Source organism: Borostomias antarcticus (assembly GCF_949987555.1).
Source record: "Borostomias antarcticus genome assembly, chromosome: 2".
Lineage (NCBI taxonomy): Eukaryota > Metazoa > Chordata > Actinopteri > Stomiiformes > Stomiidae > Borostomias > Borostomias antarcticus.
Genome location: NC_140235.1, coordinates 32,111,093 through 32,133,829, shown reverse-complemented (window position 1 = coordinate 32,133,829; position 22,737 = coordinate 32,111,093). Strand labels below are relative to the sequence as shown.

Below are 22,737 nucleotides of genomic sequence, written 5' to 3'. Positions count from 1 at the left end.
TATAGGCCCCGTAGCTTTCCTTACCTGCTAGGTTGTCGCAGCGCCTCACACATTCAGCTCGCAGAGTGACACAGAAGGTGGCGTCGCGTCGCATTTTACCGCTGGACTGGATAAATGCGCGGACACAAAAAAGGTAAGTGGACAGCTTGATTAAACATGGAATTCAAAACATGCAATTCCCATTTAAAGTAGGCTAAGTAAAATTTGGAGAACGAGCATACCCTGGATATATTGTGGTCGAAGCCCTTCCGCATTAATGTTGAGAAATAGGATTTAAAATACCTGTTGGCTACAAGGCCACCCGTTTATCATCTCCCCCGCTATCGAATTGTAGGCTACGTGTCCAATGCATGTCACGTGGTCCCGTTTTAGTCAGAAAGTGTTTTGACCCCCTACCTGCCCCGTACAGGTAGACTATCGAGATGAGAGAGTATAGTAAGCCTCGTGCTTCCAGCCTTCAGGGGGGGCATTAGCCCCTGGTCACTCCATGGTGATTTTGCTGAGCAGGCGTATAAAGCCGTAATCAAAAATGCTGTGATCTATCTGCTGAGATCTTTAGACGACACAATGAAAGTGTTTTCAAGAGTTAAAAAAAGAAAGAAGAAAAAGATTAGATATCTTGGTTGAACCGTCTAATAAAGATCACAAGTGATAACCCGTTTCAAGTTCTGTACTGGCTGGAGCTTTTTATCTAAATTGACATACCGTATTTCCATCTCTCCGGTAGGGTTAGGATAGGGCTGGGGTTAGTTAAACCTGGTCCTAGACAGTAGGTAGGGTTAGGATAGGGCTGGGGATGCAGTTAAACCTGGTCCTAGACAGTAGGTAGGGTTAGGATAGGACTGGGGATAGTTAAACCTGGTCCTAGACAGTAGGTAGGGTTAGGACAGGACTGGGGATGCAGTTAAACCTGGTCCTAGACAGTAGGTAGGGTTAGGATAGGGCTGGGGATGCAGTTAAACCTGGTCCTAGACAGTAGGTAGGGTTAGGATAGGACTGGGGATGCAGTTAAACCTGGTCCTAGACAGTAGGTAGGGTTAGGACAGGACTGGGGATGCAGTTAAACCTGGTCCTAGACAGTAGGTAGGGTTAGGATAGGACTGGGGATGCAGTTAAACCTGGTCCTAGACAGTAGGTAGGGTTAGGACAGGACTGGGGATGCAGTTAAACCTGGTCCTAGACAGTAGGTAGGGTTAGGATCTGGGGATAGTTAAACCTGGTCCTAGACAGTAGGTAGGGTTAGGATAGGACTGGGGATAGTTAAACCTGGTCCTAGACAGTAGGTAGGGTTAGGATCTGGGGATAGTTAAACCTGGTCCTAGACAGTAGGTAGGGTTAGGATCTGGGGATGCAGTTAAACCTGGTCCTAGACAGTAGGTAGGGTTAGGATCTGGGGATGCAGTTAAACCTGGTCCTAGACAGTAGGTAGGGTTAGGATCTGGGGATGCAGTTAAACCTGGTCCTAGACAGTAGGTAGGGTTAGGACAGGACTGGGGATGCAGTTAAACCTGGTCCTAGACAGTAGGTAGGGTTAGGATAGGACTGGGGATGCAGTTAAACCTGGTCCTAGACAGTAGGTAGGGTTAGGACAGGACTGGGGATGCAGTTAAACCTGGTCCTAGACAGTAGGTAGGGTTAGGATCTGGGGATAGTTAAACCTGGTCCTAGACAGTAGGTAGGGTTAGGATAGGACTGGGGATAGTTAAACCTGGTCCTAGACAGTAGGTAGGGTTAGGATCTGGGGATAGTTAAACCTGGTCCTAGACAGTAGGTAGGGTTAGGATAGGACTGGGGATAGTTAAACCTGGTCCTAGACAGTAGGTAGGGTTAGGATCTGGGGATAGTTAAACCTGGTCCTAGACAGTAGGTAGGGTTAGGATCTGGGGATGCAGTTAAACCTGGTCCTAGACAGTAGGTAGGGTTAGGATCTGGGGATGCAGTTAAACCTGGTCCTAGACAGTAGGTAGGGTTAGGATCTGGGGATGCAGTTAAACCTGGTCCTAGACAGTGGCCCAGCTACTTAGTTGTTTTAGGTTTCCATTGCAGGGAAAGGCTGCTTGTTTTCAGCCATCGGTACAAAGGTTCACCTCATCTCACACCCTAAAACAGGAATCTAAAAAAAGCAGACTGAGTTATGGCTGTTTCTCACTGGACAGAGTTATGGCTGTTTCTCACTGGACAGGGTTATGGCTGTTTCTGACTGTACAGGGTTATGGCTGTTTCTCACTGGACAGGGTTATGGCTGTTTCTGACTGTACAGGGTTATGGCTGTTTCACACTGGACAGGGTTATGACTGTTTCTCACTGGACAGGGTTATGGCTGTTTCACACTGTACAGGGTTATGGCTGTTTCACACTGTACAGGGTTATGACTGTTTCTCACTGGACAGGGTTATGGCTGTTTCTCACTGTACAGGGTTATGGCTGTTTCTCACTGGACAGGGTTATGGCTGTTTCTCACTGTACAGGGTTATGGCTGTTTCTCACTGGACAGGGTTATGACTGTTTCTCACTGTACAGGGTTATGGCTGTTTCTCACTGGACAGGGTTATGGCTGTTTCTCACTGGACAGGGTTATGGCTGTTTCTCACTGGACTGGCCTGTTAGCGCGCTGCTTTATGGCTCTGGGAGGCTTTCGTTGATAAGTGGACTATTGCTGGAGCCACCTCAGCTCATATAAAACTAATGTAGGATATTGTAGTACTGTACATGAACTATTCGTAGTGTTGTGGCTTCTTACTACTTTGAAAATGATAGCCACTTGCCTTTGTATTGGGTATGTGGTTTTGGACACACTGGCTCTTTGCTTCCATCCAATCAAAGCAATCACAGAGATTCAGGGACTTTGCTTTAGCTTCATTTATTTTGGTGATGCAGCCACAAGAAGAGAACTTACAAAAAACAGTGATGAACTTTGTCTAAATAATATTAACAAAAAGCTGGCGGTCAAAAGACTATACCACTCCCATCTCCTCAAAACAAACAATCTCTCTCTCACACCTGTCCTCATTAACCCCTTTATGCCAACACCCCTTCATGAAGTCATTTCCTGCTCCACACAATGCATATTATGAAACAACAACAGGGGGGGTACTCAACATTGACTGGTTCAGGCAAAGTAAATAATAAATAATCAGAAATGTCACTAATAAAGCCAATTAATCAATTAAGTATAAAGGATGAAAGAAAAAATGGCACTAACAAGTAGGCTATTGTAGTACTGTACATGTACTATTAGTAGGCTATTGTAGTACTGTACATGTACTATTAATAGTGTAGGATATTGTAGTACTGCACATGTACTATTAGTAGGCTATTGTAGTACTGCACAAATACTATTAGTAGGCTATTGTAGTACTGTACATGTACTATTAGTACTGTAGGCTATTGTAGTACTGTACATGTACTATGAATAGGCTATTGTAGTGCTGTACATGAACTATTAGTATTTTAGGCTATTGTAGTACTGCACATGTACTATTAGCAGGCTATTGTAGAACTGTACATGTACTATTAGTATTTAGGCTATTGTAGTACTGCACATGTACTATTAGTACTGTATGCTATTGAAGCACTGTACATGTACTATTAGAAGGCTATTGTAGTACTGTACATGTACTATTAGTATTGTAGGCTATTGTAGTACTGTACATGTACTATTAGTAGGCTATTGTAGTACTGTACATGTACACTTTGTAGGCTATTGTAGTACTGCACATGTACTATTAGTATTGTAGGCTATTGTAGTACTGTACATGTACTATTAGTAGGCTATTGTAGTACTGTACATGTACTATTAGTACTGTAGGCTATTGTAGTACTGTACATATACTATTAGTAGACTATTGTAGTACTGTACATGCACTATTAGTAGGCTATTATAGTACTGTAGAGGTACTATTAGTACTGTAGGCTATTGTAGTACTGTACATGTACTATTAGTAGACTATTGTAGTACTGTACATGTACTATTAGTAGGCTATTGTAGTACTGTAGAGGTACTATTAGTAGTCTATTGTAGTACTGTACAGGTACTATTCATTCTGTTGGCTATTGTAGTACTGTACATGTACTGTACAATTAGTAGGCTATTATAGTACTATACATGTACTATTAGTATTGTAGGCTATTGTAGTACTGTACATGTACTATTAGTAGGCTATTGTAGTACTGCCGTTGTACTATTAGTAGGCTATTGTAGTACTGTAGAGGTACTATTAGTGCTGTAGGCTATTGTAGTACTGTACATGTACTATTAGTAGGGTATTGTAGTACTGTATAGGTACTATTAGTACTGTAGGATATTGTAGTACTGTACAGGTACTATTAGTAGGCTATTGTAGTACTGTACATGTACTATTCGTAGGCTATTGTAGTACCGTACATGTGCTATTAGTACTGTAGGCTAATGTAGTACTGTTCATGTACTATTAGTAGGCTATTGTAGTACTGTACATGTACTATTAGTAGGCTATTGTAGTACTGTACATGTACTATTAGTATTGTAGGCTATTGTAGTACTTTACATGTACTATTAGTAGGCTATTGTAGTACTATAGAGATACTATTAGTGCTGTAGGCTATTGTAGTACTGTACATGTACTATTAGTAGGGTATTGTAGTACTGTATAGGTACTATTAGTACTGTAGGATATTGCAGTACTGTACAGGTACTATTAGTAAGCTATTGTAGTACTGTACATGTACTATTAGTAGGCTATTGTGTATTAGTAGGACTATGTATGTTCCTGTAGGCTGGTTCAGAGAGACATGTCCAGTTCCTGTAGGCTGGTTAAGAGAGACACGTCTAGTTCCTGTAGGCTGGTTAAGAGAGACATGTCTAGTTCCTGTAGGCTGGTTCAGAGAGACATGTCCAGTTCCTGTAGGCTGGTTCAGAGAGACATCTCTAGTTCCTGTAGGCTGGTTCAGAGAGACATGTCCAGTTCCTGTAGGCTGGTTCAGAGAGGGGCGTGTGAACGTGATTATAAAGACTGGTACTTCCTCACTCCCTCTCTATCTAAACATGATGAGTCAGGGCTGTACCTTCAGAGCTTAGTTAAAGAGTAATCCATCTCTATCTTCCACACACACACACACACACACACACACGCACACGCACGCGCACACACACACACACACACACACACACACACACACACACACACACACACACACACACACATTCACTTTCCTATCTTTGTGGGTACCTAACCCTAAACCCTAAACGTAACCCTAAACATAACCTTTGACTGCTTACCTTAACCCTATCGCCCCCAAAAACCTCCTAAACCTAACCCTAAATATCATCTTTGACCCCTAATCCAAACCCTAACCATAACCAAACAATAACCATAATTGTAACCCCGAGCCCTAAACCCTAACCTTTGACCCTAAAATTTACCCTAAACTTGTGAGGACCATCCCTATATCCCCACAAGTGAATCGTTCTTGTTCAACTAATATTGTGGGGACAGTTGGTTAATCTAATATTGTGTGGACAATTGGTTAATCTAATATTGTGGGGACAGTTGGTTAATCTAATATTGTGGGGACAGTTGGTTCATCTTCCTTGCTCTCCCTGTAGTAGATCTCATTTTCTGTAGACCACTTGCACATTGAACAGTGCAATACTGTGTCCTGGGAGGTTGAGGATCCCAGAGCAGCTCTTTCTCAGGTGTGGTTAATCAGTGCTGGTTTGTAATCTCGTACATCCCCACCCTGCGTTATGATCCACATGCACACGGCCTCTCATTGCTCCACTCATAAACTAGTGATTGATGGAGGCTATCAAGTCCTCACTACCACATCGTTCCCAGTCATCTATCCATTACAATGCCTCCATTTGATTGCTTTTCTTCACCCACTGTGGTATTTAGTGCGGTGAAACTATCTTGATTGACAGTGGGGCGGGTCTACGTCCTGCCAATCCAATCATCATTGTAGTAGTGGATTAGGTGTAACAGGGCTGTTTGGAGAGAGGTGGGGGAAACAAAGTATTCTGTCCTGGTTCCATTGAGAAAGTGAAGGCTATTTAACTCTGTATGGAACACAGGCGACAGCACACAACAGTGTCCACAGACCCGAGCTGGTGCTGCCCAGAGCTCTAAAACAAACGTCCTAGGCTTCAAACTGGCTTGAATGTGTGATGAGGAACCCGCAAAGACGCTGAGCAACAATGGCTGCTGTCCTTGGCTGAGTATTGTGTGATGTGATATATGTTAGTTCGGCCTGCACACTCTCAGCAGGCCTCTGTCTGCGGGATGTTAGGCGTTATTATCATCAGTGTTTTTTCACTTCATTCTGTGTCTTTGTAGATCATATCGGGGAGGGGGGTGTTGCTCTGCCATTGATTAGATTAGGCAGTGGAGGCCACGCACGCACACACACACACACACACACACACACACACACACACACACACACACACACACACACACACACACACACCTCTTACTCCCTCTCAAACCTGCCAATAGGCCATAGGAAATGAGAGAGAGAGGGAGGGAGAAAGAGTATCTATTCCTCCATTATCGCTCCATCCCCTTGTGATAAGTGTGGAAAAGGACAGATAAGGAATGTGCAACAAAGTGACAGAACCTGGCTGAAGCTCCTCCCTTTTTAGTAGTGTGAAAACCAATCAGGGTGATGTACTGTAGGTTACATGGTCAGCCTGGGGTTACCTTCTTCACTGAGGAAACATCTGTGAGACAGAGGAGAACGAGACAGAGAGAGAGAGAGAGAGAGAGAGAGAGAGACTGAAAGGAACTGGGCAGACAGATAAGAGAGTGAATAAGGAAAGAGGGGACACAGAGAGGCAGAGAGAGAGAGAGAGAGAGAGAGAGAGGTAGAGACAGAGAGACATTCGATCAGGAATGAAGTATCCTCCTACTCCACTTAGTAAATCCCTGTTGGATATGGATGTAGCAAACTACTGCGAGGGACTGGACCCCACGTACAGCACGCTAGGGTTCGAGAACGCTGAGGTCCTCTATGGTGGGGGAGGTAAGCACACACACACACACACACACACGCACAGGATGGAGGTCTTTCCGACAGTGTGTCCTGCGCCAGAGCAGCGAGTTAGCCAGCACATCCTCCTCGTTGAAGGAGTGCACCTCTGTTGTTCCCTGGCACAGCTGCTCTCACAGGCTCACAGGCTAATGATTGGCAGGACTCAATACCGGCCGAGCCTCTCAACACTCACCTCAGATCTTTGCTGTACTACAGTACCGGTGAGAAGCATGCTACCAAGTGAGAAGCATGCTACCAAGTGTACAGTTTGAACTCTGTACAGCCATACCTACAGTACTGTAACAAGTGTTTCTGGAGCTGGACTACCAGGAAGTCTCTGAGGGTTGAGGGATAATGTGGATCACTAATGTTCAAAGAAATCAAGAAGACGCAATAGACTGAAGAATTCCTTTGTACACCAGTCTATTGGTCTGCTTAACCAGAATAGGTCAACCTCTTTCCAACTGATTGGCTTTTGTATTGTGTGGAATGTTCTGGATGTGTTTTATGTCTGTCTTGTCGTGTCTCCACGTGTGTGTAACTCTTGAACAGAGGTGCCATGGATGCTAAACAAATTTCAGCTTGCTGACAATAAATTATTATCGTATCGTATTGTAAAAAGTGTAGTTTGATATTCAATTATTTTTCCCAACCTGGATTTAATCAATAATCTCTTATGATGATAAAAAGAGTTTTATGATATTAGATGATATTAGAGTGTTTTATAGGTGTCCAATAAGGAAAGATTCTGAGTGACACACTGATGTCACTCAGCCTGGCACGTGGACTGGGAGAACTGGAGAAGGGTTTGTCAAACATTGACTCACCCCTCTCTGGCATGGCCGGTCACAGAATGGTGTGTTCCGCCTTAACAGACGGGCAGAAGACGTAGATTGGAGAATGGAGAGAGAGAGAACATAGCTGAATGGAGAAAGGGAGAGAGAGAGAGAGACAGAACAGCTGGAGAGAGAGAGAGACAGAACTTAGATGAATGGAGAGAAAGAACAGTTGAATGGGGAGAGAGGGAGACATATTTAGAGAGAGACAGAACATAGTTGAATGGAGACAGACCCAGATAGCAAGCGGATGTGTAATAATTCTGGGCCATATATGGGCCGGAACTAAGCCACAAGGGCCAGATCTGGCCTGTACTGTATATGGCCCAGATCCGCTTGCTATCTGGGGAGGGAGACAGACAGTGACCGAAGGCCAGGTACAGGTGATGGTCAGAGACTGTGGTCAGCGGTTGGCTCCTCAGAGGTTGAGAGCTTTGCTACAGCAGGTCTGTTTATCTAGACCTGCTTCCCCAATCAAGACCATTCCTCGTCAGTCTTGCTTAGGAAGCAAGATTCTAATCAGATCATTCTCACTGCGTTCCACCAGCACTTTGTTCCTTGGTCAAGATGCCCTAACCTCACATCCACATAGAAATAATGGATTTAAAAAAATCCTCTTTGTGAGCTGAAGATGCTTTTAGATGTGTGCGTGTGCGTGTGTGTGTGTGTGTGGTGTGTGTGAGTGTGTGCGGTGTGGGTGTGTGTGGTGTGGATTGGAGAGGATGATGCGGGGGATAGGGAGATCCTTAGGGAGATCCTCCACACACTTACACTGCCTCTAACAAGCCCACCCCCTCATCCTTGAGTCCTAGCTGTTCTAGTCCTAGCTGTTCTAGTCCTAACTGATCTAGTCCTAGCTGATCTAGTCCTAGCTGTTCTAGTCCTAGCTGATCTAGTGCTAGCTGATCTAGTCCTAACTGATCTAGTCCTAGCTGTTCTAGTCCTAGCTGTTCTAGTCTTAACTGATCTAGTCCTGACTGATCTAGTCCTAGCTGTTCTAGTCCTAGCTGATCTAGTCGTAGCTGTTCTAGTCCTAGCTGATCTAGTTCTAGCTGATCTGTAGGAGGTCGATAGGTCTAAACTGATCTGTAGGAGGTCGATAGGTCTAAGCTGTGTTGGCGAACACACAGATGCAGGTATCACTATCCGGTCCCGTCATATCTAAAATGTCGTTTGAAAAGAACATGTTATGTAAAGGTAATGATTAATCCAGGTGTTTTTATTGTTTTTTTTGTTATTGTTTTTTTTTTTTACCTCAAAATGGGCCAGATGTGTTTATGTTTTTAGAACATGTTTATTTGTGAGTCTACAGTATTTTTGTATATATACACATGTGTTTTTACTGTGTGTGTGTGTGTGTGTGTGTGTGTGTGTGTGTGTGCGTGCGTGTGTGTGTGTGCTGCAGATAGCATGCCCGCGGAGCCCTCCCTGAGCCAGGCTGACGGGCTGAGCTCTACCTGTGCCATCTGTGGGGACAAGGCCACCGGGAAGCACTACGGCGCCTCCAGCTGTGACGGCTGCAAGGGCTTCTTCAGACGCTCCATACGCAAGAACCACGTCTACTCCTGCAGGTACACACACACACACACAAACACACACGCGCATGTGCACACAAACACACACGCACAGACACACACACACACATGCGTACACACAGACACACACACGCATGCGCACACAAACACACACACACAGACACACACACAGACACACACACACACAGGCGTACACATACAGACACACACACGCATGCGCACACAAACACACACGCACAGACACACACACAGGCGTACACACACAGACACACAGGCGTACACACACGCGCATGCGCACACACGCACACACACACGCACACACACACACACTTTGAAACACAAAATGATATAACGCACACTCCTGTACTGATATAACCTACTGTATGTAAGCATCAATAAACAGCAGTATAATGACAACGTGTGTGTGTGTGTGTGCATGCGCGTGTGTGTCTGTGTGTGTGTGTGTGTGTGTGTGTGTGTGTGTGTCTCCAGGTTTAACCGTCAGTGCGTAGTGGACAAGGACAAGAGGAACCAGTGTCGTTTCTGTCGACTCCACAAGTGTTTCAGGGCTGGGATGAAGAAAGAAGGTAGGACACACACACACACACGCACGCGCACACGCGCACGCACGCACGCACACACACACACACACACACACACACACACACACACATACACACACACATACACACACACACACAGTTTGTCAACCAAGATGTTGCAGCAAGAACACCAGAGAGAGACAGAGAGAGTGTGTGCGTGCGTGTGTGATTCACTCCTGTGTGTGTGAGAGAGAGAGTGTGTGTGGGGAGAGTTAGATGGCTGAACTATAAAACAGGATGATTACACAGTGTGTGTGTCTGTGTGTGTGTGTGTGTGTGTGTGTGTGCGCATGCGTGCGTGTGTGTGTGTGTGCATGCGTGTGTTTGTGTGTGTTTATGAAGGACATAACCTTGGCATGGAGGTTTATGACACCCAATCATGTGCTTTGCAGACATGTTGTTCTGGGCTGCGATTGGTTAACGTTTGACTACCCTGCTGTTGCCGCTTTTGTTTTTCTGGTTACACACACACACACACACACACACATACACACACACACACACACACACACACACACACAGGTGTACACACACAGGTGTACACACACACAATCACACACACACACTCACACACACATATACACACACTCACACACACACACACACACACACACAGGTGTACACACACAGGTGTACACACACACAATCACACACACACACTCACACACACACACTCACACACACACACACACACACATATACACACACTCACAAACACTCAAACACACACACACACTCACACACACACACACACACTCACACACACACACACACACACACTCACTCACTCACACACACACACACACACACACACACACACACTCACACACACATACACACACACATACACACATACACACGCACAACGTAACAGAAACACTGACTGTGTGTTGTTTCAGCGGTTCAGAATGAGAGAGATCGTATCAGTTCTCGTCGAAGCATCCAGGACTCTCAAGACCTGCCTCCCATCACTGTACTGGCACAAGCAGAATCCCTGTCTCAACAGGTAACTGTGTGTGTGTGTGTGTGTGTGTGTGTGTGTGTGTGTGTGTGTGTGTGTGTGTGTGTGTGTGTGTGTGTGTCTGTGTGCGTGTGTGCGCGTGTGTGTGTGCATGTGTGTGTGTGTGTGTGTGCATGTGTGCTCAGAAATTATTTTAGACTTTATCTCTTAAATATTTTCGAAAAATTTAATATATTCGATTATTGGGTATTATATAATTCTGCATAGAAAATGACGCATACGATGGAACCACTTCTAACCACAAGAGGGCGCTCTAAGCTTATTGTCATGAACAAGCACCAACGGGACTTTCGTGTCCGTCTGTGTTCACAGGATTCAAGTATTCACCTAACGTTAATACCCAGTCAACATGGGGGACATTTAGTGCTAACAGGTTCCTTTTATCAGGCCTATAGCCGAGCTAGCTGTTTGCTGATAATATTAGCCAGTTGCTGATGTCAGCGGTGTGTCCAATCATCAAGCAGTCGCTTGACTACACTGAGTCTATACAGTATGTGTTCATGTGTGTTTGGTATGTTCAGTATGTGTTCATGAGTGTTCAGTATGTTTAATATGTGTTCATGTGTGTTTAGTATGTAGTGTATGTTCAGTATGTGTTCATGTGTGTTGAATATGTTCAATATGTGTGCATGTGTGTTTAATATGTTCAATATATGTTCATGTGTATTGATTGCACAGATGAGTTGAGGCAGGAGCACCAATCTCCCATGGGATCCAGAAAATCATTGATATCTCATACCCCCCCTCTCTCTATCTCCCTCCCCCCTCCTCTCTCCCTCTACCCCCTCTCTCTCTCTCCCCCCCTCTCTCTAGTTCAGTGTGGTGAGTGGTGCAGCAGGGTCAGTAGGGGTCTCGGAGCAGAAGTCAGCCAGTGTGGTGGATGTGTGTGACTCAATGAGGCAGCAGCTCTTAGTGCTGGTAGAATGGGCCAAGTACATCCCTGCTTTCGGAGAGCTGCCGCTGGATGACCAGGTAAACAACAAAATAAATAAAATAAAATAAAACATGGAGGCTCCACAAACTGTGAGTTATTAATGGGTGATCTAAAAAGTGTGTATGTGTGTGTGTGTGTGTGTGTGAATGCGTGTGTATGTCTGTGTGTGTGTGTGTGCGTGTATGTGTGTGTGTATATGTGTGTGTCCAGGTGAGTCTGCTTCGGGCTCATGCAGGTGAACACCTTCTCCTTGGGGTCGCCAAAAGGTCAATGCCATATAAGGACTTCCTGCTTTTGGGTAAGAAATGGCCAATGAGCCACTTGTACTTAAATTACAGCCAATCAGGACTTGCTATGCTGGTGTGTGAAGCCTGATTTACTGCTGCCATATCAAGCCCTCAGGTCATCGGCCTCTATGAATGTTATACTACTTTATAATCATTGACTCGGGTGTTTTGTGAATGTAGTTCACTGTGACTTTAAAAATGTCATGCAGACACAGACACAGGTACACACTCTCTCTCTCCTCTCGCTCTCTCTCTCTCACACACACACACATACACACACACATACACACACACAGACACACACACACCCTCTCTAACACGCTCCTGTGTGGGTACCTGTAGGTAACGGCTGTGTGATCCAGCGTAGCTGTGCGGAGCCTGAGATCAGCCGCGTGGCCAACCGGGTTCTGGACGAACTGGTCCTGCCCTTCCAGGACATCCAGATCGATGACAACGAGTACGCGGCGCTGAAGGCCATCGTGTTCTTCGACCCAGGTGTCACTACACTAACACTAACCCTCCACCTCGGAAAGCAGGGACTAGTCTCTTAGCTATTGACATAGCCTACACTATATGACTTCCTCGTTATTGTATCGGTAATGCGGGCTAACTTTATTACAATAAAACAACTTTGTAGTCTTTTTTAACTTGGATGTGGATGGTGTGACATGATCCATTTTGACCCAAATATCATGCTGTAGCTCTTTTCAACTTCCTACTGTAATTCCTTGGCTTTGCAGAACATCCATTTTGACAGACAATGGTTTTCTCTTGTTGTTTTATCAACAAACCGGATTTGAAAGGTGGTGTTAATCATTGACCCATGACATCATGACAGCAGACCAGTTCCGCAGCTCTAGGAAGGGCTAGGCTCTTCTAGAGTAGGGCAGCTCTAGGAAGGGCTAGGCTGTTCTAGAGTAGGGCAGCTCTAGGAAGGGCTAGGCTGTTCTAGAGTAGTGCAGCTCTAGGAAGGGCTAGGCTCTTCTAGAGTAGGGTAGCTCTAGGAAGGGCTAGGCTGTTCTAGAGTAGTGCAGCTCTAGGAAGGGCTAGGCTGTCTAGAGTAGTGCAGCTCTAGGAAGGGCTAGGCTCTTCTAGAGTAGTGCAGCTCTAGGAAGGGCTAGGTTGTTCTAGAGTAGGGCAGCTCTAGGAAGGGCTAGGCTGTTCTAGAGTAGTGCAGCTCTAGGAAGGGCTAGGCTGTTCTAGAGTAGGGCAGCTCTAGGAAGGGCTAGGCTGTTCTAGAGTAGGGCAGCTCTAGGAAGGGCTAGGCTGTTCTAGAGTAGGGCAGCTCTACGAATCTAGGAAGCGCCATCTTTACCACTGCACTGGCCACTTTGCTTCAATCAACCAAAAGAAAAAAAATCCCTGTGTCCCTCCAGTCCTCCATCCATCCCCTCCATCCCTCCATCGGTCCCCTCTGTCCCTCCACCCCTCCACTTCTCTATCCTTCCATCCCTCCAACCCTATATCCCTTAATCCAGAACCCAAGTCTCTGTGTCAAGTGACCCACTTAAATGTCCCATAGAAGACGAGTATCTGTGTGGTGCGCTTCATTCACGACTCCCTGTATTAACCCCCTCCCCACATATACCAAGTCTCTGTATTAAGCCCCTCCCCCCCTCCCCCCAGACACCAAGTCTCTGTATTAACCCTAACCCCCCCCCCTCCCCCCAGACACCAAGTCTCTGTATTAAGCCCCTCCCCCCCTCCCCCCAGATACCAAGTCTCTGTATTAACCCTAACCCCCCCCCCCTTCCCCCCAGATACCAAGTCTCTGTATTAACCCTAACCCCCCCCCCCCCTCCCCCAAGACGCCAAGTCTCTATATTAACCCTAACCCCCCCCCCTTCCCCCCAGACGCCAAGTCTCTGCGGGACCCGTCCAAGATCAAGGCCATGCGGCTGCAGGTGCAGATGAGCCTGGAGGACTACATCAACGACCGTCAGTACGACTCGCGAGGTCGCTTCGGAGAGCTGCTGCTGCTGCTGCCCACCCTGCAGAGCATCACCTGGCAGATGATCGAGCAGCTGCAGTTCGTCCGGCTCTGCGGCCTGGCCAAGATAGACAGCCTGCTGCAGGAGATGCTGCTGGGAGGTGGGTCCTAACCCTGACCCCTAACCCCTAACCCCTAAACCAGGGTGGGATAAGGAAAGTTAGGGTGGGTTAGGGCGCTCAAACTCATCAATGCGTATTGATGAATATTTATGACGGTTCCGTGAGAAAAGTTGCATTCTACACTTTGACCAGTAGGTGGTGATCACGATCCATCGACTTCCCAAAACGTAAAACAAAACTATTTTTTGTCTGACTTATCTAGCAAAGACGTCATCTTGAGTAAATCTGAGGTCTTGGGTCTCAAAAAGATGTAATGGTGAGAATGGTCGTAGGGACGTTTCAGTGCTCTAACTTTCAAGCTTTTTGGGCACTTCGGGTGGGTGTACAATGACAAAACTCACATCACTTGTTCAGCTAAATGTGAACTTTCATTCAAAAGTGGTTTCAAGTCAATCCGACCTTGTTTGACCGAAAGGTCACCATTAATGTTTTAAAGGCCTTCATTGACCTTCCTTGTTATTACGTCTTTATGAGATCCAACTTTGAATTTCCCGCCAAAATAATTTAATTCCAACAGCCCACGGCTTCCTCGCCTTTGATCTTGGAAGCCGTTTAAATTAAAAATTTTGGTTGGTTCAGTTGGATCTCATAAAGATGTAATGGTGAGAATGGTCTAACCCTCCACTTTATAGGACAATTCCAAAGATAGAATCTCGTAGAGGGAGAAAAGACAAGTAGGGATGAGGTGGAATGAGAGGTTTATGCCTTATCATATTTGTGTGAGAGCTTCCTAAAGTTTCTCACCATTACATCTTTGTAAAGGTGTTTGAATGGTCTAACTTTAAAACTTTTGGGGCACTTCCCGTACAATGACAAAAATCACATCACTTGTTCAGCTAAACACCAGCTTTCATTCAAAAGTGGTTGCAAGTCAATCCAACCTTGTTTGACCGAAAGGTCACCATTAATAAATGAATAATTAAGTTAATATATGAGAACGCATCGCTAGGCAGGCATCTTAGTTTTAACAGTATAATTGTGACTGAACATGTTTTGTTTGCTAATAGGTGGTATTCATTCTGTTTCTAGCTCGGCGGGTTAGCCACGAACTTCATGCCGAGAGATCCCGTCTCTGGGTGGACAGCTGTTCAACTCGCCTGGGACCAGGTCCCCTGGAGCTATTTCGCCTGGCTGCACATCGCGTTGTTGTGAACAGAATGAATATCACCTACTAGCAAACAAAACATGTTCAGTCACAATTATACTGTTAAAACTAAGATGCCTGGATAAAATAATATGTTTTCCAACGGATATATTTGACGAAAGTAGATTAATAAGCAAGCCGCTTTTCATCGCTAACTCAGAGCGGGGAGAGCCATGAACGCAATCTGTTCGTGGACTACAAGAACGTGTCATTGATACCTTTGACTGCGCATGTCAAAGATATCAGTGACGGTTTTTTTTCCAAAGATGGCGCGGTTCAATAGGGCTTCACGCTTTCCAGCAGTCAGTGAATGGAGTGACCCTATCCAGTTCTATTAATACATCCATGGTTTCAAGTCAGCATCTGAAACCCTTGTTTTGGAGGGCTGTTTGAACGTCCACTAGCCCTCGATATGCCCCCTAGCCCTCGAAGCTAAAAGGAATGCGACACACTACCCTACGCGTGAACGCGCAAAATATAGGGGTAGGGCTAGGACTAAGGGGGGGTATTGGGATTGGGCCATAGTGTGAAACTGCACATTCCCTATAGCCTATATTCACTATATAGGTATAAATTAAAAAACATCTTTTTTTTTTATTTGAATGATCTTGAATATATTTAACAGGGGGTGCAACAGAACACCATTTTAGGAAAAGTCATTGACTGGCAGACTTCAATGTTTTATTAAAATATAGTTATGTGCAAATGAAAACCCACAATCGTCCAATGGACATCTTTGGCGGTTCCAGTGTTAAAGGCCTTCATTGACCTTCCTTGTTATTACGTCTTTATGAGATCCAACTTTGAATTTCCCGCCAAATGTTTTTAATTCCAACGGCCATCTCGGATGGGACTTAGTCTCTGGAGGCTAGCCCCAAGCCTCCGGGTTAACTCTGCCCTCTGGTCCCCTATCCAGGCATCGTAACTTCAAGCCTCCGGGGTCCACTTTGTGATGACGGTTTTGCTAGATGTATCTCATCAGCAAACTTGTAATTACGGTGTGAGATCTAGACTCCTAATGACAGGTTTGTGATGTGTACTGTATATGTGTCATCTGCTAGCGTGTGATTACGTCTTTGCTAGTATCAAAACCGTAATTAAAAGGTTCATAATGACAGATTTGTGAGGTGTATATGTGTCATCAGCCATCTTGTGATTACATCTTTGTTAGTATCAAAACCGTAATGATAAGGTTAAACATTTAGTGATGTATATGTAATCTGCCACCTTGTCTTTACACCTTCACTAGGTGTAGTCATGTCACAACTTGTAATTATGTGTTTACTAGGATTGAAACCGTATGGTTGTGATGACATATATAATACATCTCTTAAAGCCGTCATCTGCCACCTTGTCATTACGTCACTAGTTGTATATATGTCTTGATTTTTTGGGGCTCAAGAATGCCACCTGGTGGACAAATTTAACAAAACAAATGATGATGAGTAGATATATAACTGTAGACAAAATGATGAGTAGATATATCCTAGACTCAGGCTATGGATACCTTTTTGTCCTGATTTCTGATTGGCTGGCTCGTCTGTCCATCTTCTCCAGGTTTGGCGTCAGAGCCGGCCCACCTGCACCACCCAGCCCACGGCCAGCTGGCCCAGGACCCTCTGACCGGACACACACTGGTCATCAGCACCATGCCCGTCACACACACACCGCAGATAGGCAAGATACAGGCAGTCATACACACATGCACATGCTTCACATCTCTCTCTCTCTCAATTCAACTCAATTCAAAGGGGTTTATTGGCATGAAAGAACAAATGTTCACATTACCAAAACAGTACCAAACAGTGGAATTACAGAAATATTTCTTATCCGTATAATAATCTCTCTCTCGCTCTCTTTCTGCAGCTTCTCCAGACACACCCATACCATCTCCTCCTCAGTGTCCTGGACCAGAGATGTACAAGCCCCCCCCTAGCCCCACCCACCCCAGCCCCTAACCCTGAACCTCCCCTCTGAGCCTCTAACCCTAACCCCTGAACCTCCCCTCTGAGCCTCTAACCCCTGAACCTCCCCTCTGAGCCTCTAACCCCTGAACCTCTCCTCTGAGCCTCTAACCCCTGAACCTCCCCTCTGAGCCTCTAACCCCTGAACCTCTCCTCTGAGCCTCTAACCCCTGAACCTCCCCTCTGAGCCTCTAACCCCTGAACCTCCCCTCTGAGCCTCTAACCTAACCCTAACAACGCTGTGCTTAACAACGCTGTATTTGCACGGGCGCATATAAATCACTTAATAGATGGGGAAGTAACGGCTGCTTTGTTCTGATGTCAACGTACAGTAAGACAAATACGGTCACTGCAATAGGTTCAAGGGTGTTGGCCAACCAAACTAGTTCACTCAACATTGCATTCAACCTCAAAGCAATCACACTACCGACTTTTGAAAGGGCCTGTTCAAATAACATCCAAGTTGTAAATGCCACACCACCTTGACACAAGATCTAAGATTTCTTTATTTGTCACATGTAATGTACGGTGTACAGTCACAGTGAAATGTTGCTGCTGGCTCCAAGATTATGTTCATTACAGATACGGTATAGTCATTACTAATATCATGTGTTGGACCTCAGTGTCTCTGAAGACAAAAGCTAAGTGTGTAAAGGGAATTGTATATTTCTTTTCCATTTGTTTGTACTGTATTTGGTCTTGATGTTGTACATATCATTTGTAAAAAATCATGACATTTTAACATATCGACTGATGATTTAAGGCCTGTTCTTTGTGTTAAAAACAAGTGATTCACTCATGTATAGTACTAAGTTGTGTATTAGTAACTATTCATGTTGCATTCAAACCTTACACATTCAAAAAAAGACATCCAACAGCCAACTAGCTGATGCTACATTTCAATTCTAAGTCAATAAATTGTATCAGAATAGCTGTTCCACAAAATATTGATAGTTAAGCTACTGTACAACCATGCAGTCATGTTTAAATCAACCTTATTCAAGTTTTCTAGATCTCCAATTTGTAAATAATCTTTTAAAGATATAATTCTGTTGGATGGATTGTATTAATTCTATTTAACATTTTTCTGTAACTAATCTTAAAAAAGCAAAAGCTAAAATAAAGTGTTTTATTGAAATTTATATCACATGTCATTGTTGATTTTTGTGATGATCTGGGTAAATGTGTGCTGGCGCCACCCTGTGGTCATAAAGGAAATTACAGTACAGTTATTAAAAGCTGGACAGGGTTTGTATTCAAATTCAGTGCACTGAATGTTGAATATCCACATACTTAGTGTGAGAGTGAGAGTAATAAAAGCATGATGTTAAAAGTGACTAAAGATTATCAGAGAAGAAATATGGAAGAGGGGAGGAGGAAGAAGGATGTTGAGAGACGCACAGAGACTCAGAGAGACATACCGAGATACACTCAGAGAGACATACTGAGATACACTCAGAGAGACATACAGAGGGAAAAAATTATAATTATATTGCAATTCGAATCTATTCCATCACACCCCAAAACAATCATGCAGGTCATACAGAAGGGATCTAGCGAGAGTGAAATGGAAGTCTTGGTTAGATTATCTGTCCTTTGAAAGTCATTGTGTTCTAGCTTGGTTCCACTGGTCTGGGATATGCGGCTTGTGTCCATGGCCTTATTGACATGATATTAAAGGAATATTGCCAGATGTTTCTCATAATGTCCTATTATTCTAAAACAAAGGTATTTGCTTTGGCCAAACCCCAGAGGAAATCACCCCAGATCAGCATAGATCAGCAACAACTAGAAAAAGGATAGTCTGACGTGTTTGTATCCAGAGATGTATTAAGTAGCCTACATTTTCTGTTTGTTTGTGTGTGTGTGTGTGTGTGTGTGAGAGAGAGAGAGAGAGTGTGTGTGTGAGAGAGAGAGAGAGAGAGAGAGAGAGAGAGAGAGAGAGTGTGTGTGTGTGTGTGTGTGTGTGTGAGAGAGAGAGAGAGAGAGAGAGTGTGTGTGTGTGTGTGTGAGAGAGAGAGAGAGAGTGTGTGTGTGTGTGTGTGTGTGTGTGTGTGTGTGTGTGTGCTCATACATACATGCATGCAGTGGTCTCTGTGTGTGGGTGAGCCCATTCTGCTTATGGAAGGTTAGAAGGCTGAAGATGATCATGATGTCTGAAATCAACATGCTCAAATCCTCCTATCAGCCCCACAATGGACTAGCAGCCAGCACCAAAGGCTGAAACACCATCGCCTGACGAGTGTGTGTGTGTGTGTGTGTGTGTGTGTGTGTGTGTGTGTGTGTGTGTGCGCACGCGTGTAACAGAGTTGAAGTTCCTTGAGGTTGATGTTAAATCCTGCGTCATTGGGTTGTGATTTTTATTTTGTAAATCGGTAAACAGTAGGCAGAAGGGACATTAGCTGCTGCAGGTAGACTACAGTGGGTTGGGCAAAAAATTGTCCGCATAGAAAGTTACGAAAAGACCTAATAACTTTGTATTTCACATGCCACTTAAATGTCTGCTTTTGTATGACACATAAGCCAACCTATGAATCACATTCTTGTGATATTCGACACTCTAATGTACTAACTTTTATTTGATTAGCTCTGTTTGACCTTGAAGTAAGCTATGGTTGCATTGGTTGGATGAAAAGCTAATGTTGAATTTATTTTGTCTAGGCGGACCAGATTCATGCCCATGTTAATGTATTTATTTGATGACCCATTGTGCAGGTTATCTATTATATGTCGGTTGAATTCTATGTTTTGTGCACTTTATAAAAGTCCACTCGTGGCGTAGCTAGCATCCGCGATCTAGGGCATGGCTAGCCACTAATGTCATGTTGCATTCCACATGTAGTACCTTTTTCCGCCACACGAGTGTGTGAGTGCTGTTCTGTAGGATAAATATTGAAAATGGATGAAGTATTGTTCTGAGTTATATGCTGTGTCCGATTGACATAGTATTTTAATACCTTTGACATGTCATTGATCTTACGTTGTATGTCATAGGATGAATGAATGGATGATAGGATCATCAGGATAGAATAATATTCAAAATATTATACACCAGTGCAGTAGGGACAATAGCTGCTACAGGCGGACCAGAGATTCATGCCCATGTTCATTTCTTTATTTGATGACCCATTGTGTGCAGGTAATAAACGCTGCTTCATCCACCATCCTGAGTGTCACAATCCCTCCAGTAGCCTACAGCCAAACACAACGCAGGTTCCATGCGCATACATACATGTTTGTTGTGATGTGTTTGTATGCTTTTCTATATACAAATACACCGCTTATGTGTGTGATTGTGTACGTGTGCAAGTGCGTGTGCCTCTTCAGAGTGCTACAGCCCAGGACGCTGCGATGCTGGTCCGCCAACCAGGCGACCAGACAAACCCGCGCGTTAGCGGGCATCCAGGGGCCAAACAAACCCACGCGTTAGCATGCCAGTCACACATCTCATCTCCGCCCAGCAGCACTCGCCTCACACTGACAGACCGGCTCCACACCGCTACACCTGAGCACGGGCGGGTAGAGGGACAGAGGGACCGCATAATCATTTCTCCTCTTATACCTTCCATCGGTCATGGCGCTCATGAAAACCACACGTTGCATTTGTGTAGGCTGCATGGTGGTAGGCCTATCCTGAGTTTTTACGTTTACGACTTTTTTTTAAAATATTTTTACGACCTTACGTTTACGAGCTGCCTTTATGCTGCACCTGTACAACAGGGTTAGGGTTAGGGCTGTAGGCTACCATCCAATACATCCATGCTACCATCCAACCGAGCGAAAAGGCTAAATGTTCACTTTGGGCCTTGATGAAATATCGCTAGAACAGATGCAGTGCCTTTAATCCGGTTTAGAGTTTGACCAATAGACAGGCGCCACAGCCAGGAAAAAAAAAAAACTCTGGCTGAACTCTGACAACATCAACACTCACTGGGACAGCCTGTCATAAGGACCTTATCCACCAGGGGGCAGTAGTGCCCTATGGTTTGATAATGATAGGCTCGCTCTAGTTGCTAGCCTCTCTAGCCTACCTCCACACACCGACTGAATGGGGGCCTGGGTTTGTCTGTCTTACTATCGGGCTATGGCATAGAATATATGTCAAAACGACAACGTCCTCACCAATACTTCAGATATGATGTGTTTCCAAAGCAGGCTATATATTTTACCAGCAATATTTGAGAGAAAATCCAGTTCATTTACAAAAACGTTGAGTGTAATAGCAGCTCAGATTAGCTATCATATTTCTGTTGAAATTAGGCCATTTCCAAGTGCCATATATCTGAGAATATGGACCTCTGGTTCTGGAAGAGCACTGAGGAAAGTTTGACATTGGAAGTTGAACTGAAAAAGAGAAGGAGAAAAAACACTGACACACACACACACACACACACACACACACATAGAAATATAAATCGGGTCTAAAATGAATGGTTTGTGCCACCGGCTCCAGATTACCAACAGAGATTGCAGACAATCATTCCTCACAGCTGCATGTACCCATAATTCCCTTCTGTCTCCAGCATATCTATAGTTTTTTCTCTCCCTTAAGATGAAGAGAGGTCTATGAATCTTGTTTTTTCATTCTGGAATGAATTTAGAGCCTTCCTTGAGTGATGTGCTAGTCCTAACTGGTAGTTTTGATTATCGATCTGGTGAAGAAAATTCAGGAACAGTTCTATTCTAAGACTGTTTTACATGAAATATGAATATCAACTCACAGATCAAAGCATGAGTTCAGCACTCACTTCACATCCCCAATAAGGCTCTATACACCGTGCTGTCTTTGTCTGTCTCCATCTGTCTCTCTCTCCCTCTGTCTGTCTCCATCTCTGTCTTTCTCTCTCTCTGTCTGTCTGTCTCCATCTCTGTCTCTCTCTCTCTCTCCCTCTCCGTCTGTCTCTCTCTCTCTCTCTCTGTCTGTCTGTCTGTCTCCATCTCTCTCTCTCTCTCTCTCTCTCTCCGTCTGTCTGTCTGTCTCTGTCTCTGTCTCTGTCTCTGTCTCTGTCTCTGTCTCTGTCTCTCTCTCTCTCTCTCTCTCTCTCTCTCTCCGTCTGTCTGTGTCTGTCTCTCTCTCTCTCCGTCTGTCTGTCTCTCCCTCTCTCTCCCTCTCTGATTTTGTACCGGTGAGGTGTGTGTAAGTGCATGTTGGTGAAGTGTGTGTGTGTCACTGATGTGTGTGCATGTGTGTGTGTCAGTGAAGCGTGCGCATGTGTGTATCTGGGACTGTGTGCATGAGTGTCGCAGAAGTGTGTGTTTGTGTGTGTGTGTGTGTTTGATGAAGAAGATTA

General features: G+C 44.7%; 1 protein-coding gene across 2 annotated transcripts; it reads left to right on the top strand.

The window, feature by feature from the left end:
• hnf4g (hepatocyte nuclear factor 4, gamma) lies at nucleotides 1-18,582 on the top strand. 2 transcript variants are annotated; one of them, XM_084460105.1, is made up of 10 exons: nucleotides 5-133; nucleotides 9,253-9,418; nucleotides 9,875-9,969; nucleotides 10,884-10,990; nucleotides 11,819-11,977; nucleotides 12,150-12,237; nucleotides 12,569-12,721; nucleotides 14,081-14,317; nucleotides 17,040-17,159; nucleotides 17,349-18,582. In XM_084460105.1, exons 1-10 carry the CDS (start codon nucleotides 115-117, stop codon nucleotides 17,438-17,440), a joined length of 1,236 nt encoding a protein of 411 aa, XP_084316231.1. In that variant the 5' UTR covers nucleotides 5-114; the 3' UTR covers nucleotides 17,441-18,582. The 2 variants fall into 2 exon arrangements, with proteins under 2 accessions (XP_084316232.1, XP_084316231.1); XM_084460106.1 differs by lacking the exons at nucleotides 17,040-17,159; nucleotides 17,349-18,582 and adding an exon at nucleotides 15,368-15,882 and having other exon boundaries at nucleotides 1-133.
• Nucleotides 18,583-22,737: the final 4,155 nt, after the last annotated feature.